At 41.0% G+C, this 5,684-nt stretch overlaps 2 protein-coding genes across 2 annotated transcripts; one reads left to right on the top strand and one right to left on the bottom strand.

The window, feature by feature from the left end:
• Nucleotides 1-710: 710 nt before the first annotated feature.
• adob (2-aminoethanethiol (cysteamine) dioxygenase b) lies at nucleotides 711-2,377 on the top strand. Its single transcript, XM_041866702.2, has one exon. It carries the CDS (start codon nucleotides 1,012-1,014, stop codon nucleotides 1,765-1,767), a length of 756 nt encoding a protein of 251 aa, XP_041722636.1. The 5' UTR covers nucleotides 711-1,011; the 3' UTR covers nucleotides 1,768-2,377.
• An 86-nt stretch (nucleotides 2,378-2,463) lies between these two features.
• LOC121553523 (early growth response protein 2b-like) lies at nucleotides 2,464-5,215 on the bottom strand. Its single transcript, XM_041866701.1, has 2 exons — nucleotides 4,921-5,215; nucleotides 2,464-4,520 (listed from the first exon to the last, which is right to left on the bottom strand). Exons 1-2 carry the CDS (start codon nucleotides 5,123-5,125, stop codon nucleotides 3,532-3,534), a joined length of 1,194 nt encoding a protein of 397 aa, XP_041722635.1. The 5' UTR covers nucleotides 5,126-5,215; the 3' UTR covers nucleotides 2,464-3,531.
• Between the last annotated feature and the right edge of the window lie 469 nt (nucleotides 5,216-5,684).

Here is a 5,684-nt window from a genome sequence, read left to right as displayed (position 1 = left end):
GTGTGTGTGTGTGTGTGTGTGTGTGTGTGTGTGTGTGTGTGCTAATGATCGAGAATTCTGGGGGAAAATAACAGAAAAACAACCTGATGAGGAACAATTACCAAATGTGACACCATCTGTCACTCTTTTTAGATGACATGAAAATAGCTTCCATGACAGATCACACATGATTCATTAATTATTTTTTTGGTTGCCAAATTGTTAGAGGCAATTAGGCTGTCTTAACCAACATTGGGCTTGCTGCAGGATGAGATTAATAGACCCTCTTATTTTTCAGAGAAAATTCTACCATTCTTTCAAAGTCTAATGCTGCTTAGCTTTTTCCATTGACAGAATAATAAACGAGTTTATAGTCTTATATGGTAGGCGTACTCATACTAAACGGCTGGCACTGCTGGTGGCTCTGTATGGTCCAGAATCAGTAAACTCATGTAGGAAGGTCAACAACCTCACTGCTTTTCCTGTTTAAGGAGGTGAGGAATGGTATTTTGGTTATTGTAGTACATAAGTAAGTAATATTATTATCTCTCACAATTATATATTATTTAAGACGTGTAATTGAACACAGTATCATAAAAAATATCATACACATTTCATATGCATTATTTTTTATCTAATAATGATGTGTTTTGGGGGAAGATAAATACTAATACAGTCCATTATTAAACCTCATTTCCCATGATGCCCCGCGTTACGTATGAAGCGTTGTCTTTGCGGACGTGTGTGAAAGGTATCCATGAATGGTGTGATGGGAGAGAAATTTGAGGTTGTGCCAGGCTGTGTACCGTCACTTGAAATTGTATTCGACTTTCTGCTTGATTTTGTTATTTTAATGTGAAGTTGGAATATATATTTCACTGGGCGTAATCAATCATTATCAAGGAGAGAGAGGCAGGCAGAATCAACGGCAGCTGTGCTTGGAGCCCTAGCCTGCTGCTAAAGCTAGCTAGGTAGCAAGCGCGAGACTTGTGTAGAATTACAGTACAGCGCTTCAGGGGCTAGTTAGCTATCATGCCTCGAGACAACATGACCTCCATCGTTCAGAAAATGGCCAGACAGGCGTTTGTAACTTTTAGAAACCCATCTTCAGTAGGTGATAAAGCGTTTTTGGGTAATCAATGTAAACTCCAAAGCCTCATGACCGAAATCAGAGCTGCGGATCTGAAGATCGCTCCAAGGAAAGTTGACAGCGCTTCTACGCCTTTGCCACACAACCCCCCGGTCACATACATGCACATATGCGAGACAGACGAATTCAGCATGGGGGTGTTTCTGCTAAAGAGCGGTGCTTCCATTCCCTTGCACGACCACCCGGGAATGTACGGAATGTTGAAAGTTATGTATGGCAAGGTCAGGATCACCTGTTTTGACAGGTTGGACAAATCAACTAGCGTGGCCAGTGATACGCAATTCAACCCTCCCCTGCTACCTTTTCAGAGAGGTGCGCTGAGGAGATCGATACTCAGGTCGGTCGGGGAGTTTACAGAAGAGAACGGACCGTGTATCTTCACCCCTGACCGAAACAACCTTCACCAAATCGATGCTGTCGATGGACCCACAGCTTTCCTCGATATTCTGGCACCCCCATATGATCCAGACGACGGGAGAGACTGTCATTATTACAAAGTTCTGCAGTCTGCCTCGGACTCTCGGGACAAAAAGGGTGAGGCTGAGGGTCAAAAGGAAGTTTGGCTGATGGAAGTATCACAACCTTCTGATTTCTGGTGTGGTGGTGAACCATACCCCGGCCCAGAAGTCAACATCTGAAGCGCACTAGCTTTGAACGCTGAATTGATTTGTGAACCTTTGATTCTCAGGACCATGTCAAAACATTGTGTAAATGTATGATGATCATAATTCCTACAATGATGGATTAATTAATGGGATGTCACAGTGCCGTGTAACGGGAAAACATGTCTTGTGAACTAAATGCACTTATCCTAAGTTGGACTATGCATTCTGCCTGTAATAATAATAATAATAATAATAATAATAATAATAATATGCCATTTAGCAGACGCTTTTATCCAAAGCGACTTAATGAAAGTACTTACACAGTTGATAAATTGTGATCTTTGCACATCATCTCTAATGTATTTGAAATTCTTGATAAGCATTTCATGTCTTGAAATGAACTGAAACCATACATAATATTTCTCAAAATAAAAGCATAAAGGTAGATTCAAGAATGCACTGATTAAATGGTGGTGTTCAAGCACTTAAACATTTCAAAATACATGATTTGCTACAAGCAAGTTTTGATTGGATCAAACTACATTGTTTGAGTTAGTCCCATGGGACATGGGTTACTGAATAACCATCTTATAAATTCCTTCATTAATTGAGCTTCCCTGATTAAACTTAAACCCCGTAATAACCTTGCTTGCTTCATCATTTTGGGAACTTGGTTCAATGTGCTGTGCTATTAGGAAAGCACTATTTAATTCATTGCTTGTGGCCAAGGGGCCTCTTGTGGACATACTGAGTATTACCTCAGAAGGACAATGTGACTAGGAGCGTACTGTCCAGTTTGGAGTTTTTACAGCATCAACTTTTACCTATACAGTAGCCTATAGCCTACTTTCAAACGACCAAAATAAGACACAGAAAAACATATACTACAACACAAAGTGGATTTCATTGTTGTTTAAATAATAAGCCATGTCCTTTGCCCAGTTATTTAATTTGGATTAGGCTTAAGAATACATTTGTGAAACAATGAACAAACACACAAACAAGCAGTTATCTTTGTCACCAATGACAACATATTCTACATTTATTGCAAGAAGCATCAAGTCAGTTAAAGAACAATGCTCAGTGCATAAAAACACGTAAAATGACGCATGTAAAATAAACGTATTTCCCCTTAGTTACTTTCTGCAATGATCTTACACAGATCTTACTTTCGTCTTCATCCAACAAGTAACAGGAGATTTTTTTTTAAATTAGTAAACTTAAGCAGTTCAGCTTCCAGTTTTTACACAAATGGGACTCAAACCCCCCACTCTCAAAACTGATGTGAGGATAATATACAGAACATACACTCCCCTGGGCAGACCACTCAGATCTGTGAAACTGGTCATGGCATTCCTTTCCCAGCTATAATGCAGGAATACCCGTCATGGTCTCATCTATTGTGGGAAGTCTCTCAACACTGGCAAAAGCGAGGCTACTTGTTGGCTGATACCCCTCAGTGTTGGAGCTGAGTCTTGCTCCTTGCCTGCTATTGAGCATCTCTGTGACTGTTTTCCCACCTACTCTATTGAAACGCTTTCTACACTGAGCACTTGTGTTTGTGCTCATTTACAGTTATGTTATGAAAAATGGATTCTATACCTAATATAAATGTGATAGCTCTGTCCATTTATGTTGTTGTTCATTCAGCACCTTATATCCATATTCATTAGTCACCCTAATTAACCCAAGTCTGCTAAATTCAGTGTGAATGTTTGATTTTGATATTATTTAATTAATTGGTGCTGCAGGGAAACATAATTTATCTGAATGTTAAAAACCATTCTGCCAGGGTCATTATGATGACTTTTTCTCTTTCTGTCTTAAGTGGATTTTCGTGTGTCTCCTTCTTTCATCACTCCTGGCAAACTTTCTTCCACAGTGGTCACAGGAGAAGGGTTTTTCTCCAGTGTGTGTCCGGATGTGCGTAGTGAGGTGGTCACTGCGACTGAAACTGCGCATGCAGATCCGACACTGGAAGGGTTTGTGCCCTGTGTGGATCCTGACGTGTCTGCTCAGCTCGTCTGACCGGGAGAACCTCCTATCGCAGCTCTCTGCCGGGCAAGGGTATGGTCGCTCATGGACAGGCGTTTTGCTCGGGAGGTTTGGATACTTTCTCGGTCTCAATATTGGCCTTAGGGGTAAATTCGGAGTGTTGTAGGGATTGGGTAGACAAGGGCCCTCTGTCGCAGGTCCCCCAAGCGTAAAATTCCTTATTGTGTTCAGAGGTGTCAGAGGTGGTGGAACCCTCAGAGAGTCCAGTGAATATGGTAACGATTTCCTGTCAGGAAATACCTGGATGTCTCGTTGGCAGTTTGGCTGGTAGAACCCGCTGTAGTCAGGCATGATGGTTAAGAGCGCGCTGTCCACTGTCGACTTTGGTGATGTATAGGAGGAGTATGATGGCTGTGGATAGGACATGGGGCAGGTCGAGGTTGCCAGGTAGGTTGATTGATCCTGGTACATTTCCCCGCTACAAGAGTAAGACGGCGGGGCATACATGTGGTTTATATCATGTTGACTCTGCGCCATGGTGCAGCTCACAGTTCCTGCGTAAAGCTTTGGTGGGTCAGGCGAGGGCAAGGCAGACACCGGGGATGAAGCTGCCGCCCTTATGTCAGCACTAGCTACGTTAATGACACCCCCGGGATTCCAGTATCCTCCTACACCTCTGGAATTGATTGAGAACTTCCCCGTGTATGCCACAGCCTGAGTGCGCGGTGGCTGCGTAAAGTTGCCGTGGAAAGACAACTCGAAGGTGCCCTTTTCTTCACTCAAACGATCACCTGCGAAGCAAAGGAAAAGTAATGTTAGTTATGTGTCCAAAAAACGTTGATTATATTACTTTTACCCAAGGGTTTTTACTTTAACGCATGGGTTTTACGCGCGGTTGCACACCAATTTGTGGTTTTGTAATGGGTATGTAGGAGGTTTCAAGTCATATAACGATTTAGAAAAAATACATTGACTTACTATAGCAGACCATCTACTTGATTAATATTAACCAATAATATGGATTATCCTCAATTTAGGATAATCTCAAATATGACTAATAATGAATTTAAATCCTAAAATCTTAGTAAAGTTGATGAGGACATATTGCTTCCTTTCTACTAGCTATAACAGCAAAATAGAAATGAATATTTTCTAAATAATAATTATTCTTTACATCAAATTAATTCTTACCCCCCTCAGGTTCACCCAAATGGCCGTGCTGTTTCCAATATGAATCAATTTTTAACCCAGTTCCCGTCTCTGGCAATGATGCGGATATTTCCTCTTCCATTGAATAGATTCCCTCTTGAATGTCGTGTATAAAACTACTGGTGGGTACGCAAACTTTGTCAATAGTTTTAGCTGTCATTTTTTTTACCAGGAGTGTGCGCTTCATGCCTTTACGCACACAATATATAACCTTCAACTGTCAAAAACGTTATAATGCTGTATTCTCTGCCATAGCATATAGTGTCCCCTATGCATGGGAAATATCATCTCATCTCGTTATATTATGGGGATGCAATACTGTAATATGAATTTAAAGGTAGTCTCTGAATGTCCCGTAACGTCACTGACCATACAAGGACTTGGTGGTTAAAAATGGAAAAGGTTGGGCTAGGATTGGGCCTCAGGCTTGATTACGACATCAAAGAACACTTGTCAATGAATTAAAAAAATACATAACCAAAATTACTTTTATTTTTGCATCGTTGTTGTTAGCCTGTTTCAGTTTAGTAAATATTAACACATATATGTCCTATTTTATTGTCAAAATAATAATCGGCATGCTGCCAAAAGCTTGCAGGAATTCCGGTAACGCTTCACCAAAAATGGATTCATCCGGTTTAATAGACGACACCCCTCTTTTTACTTATATGGAATGCATCCGGTAAATTGGCGTTCATGAAATATCGAGTCGTGCCAAGGAAGAAGCCCACACAGAGGCATACGAG

The sequence above is a fragment of the Coregonus clupeaformis genome, chromosome 37, assembly GCF_020615455.1.
Source record: "Coregonus clupeaformis isolate EN_2021a chromosome 37, ASM2061545v1, whole genome shotgun sequence".
In the NCBI taxonomy this organism is placed as follows: domain Eukaryota; kingdom Metazoa; phylum Chordata; class Actinopteri; order Salmoniformes; family Salmonidae; genus Coregonus; species Coregonus clupeaformis.
Note: the sequence above shows the minus strand (reverse complement) of the source record. Positions and strands in the feature narration are given on the sequence as shown.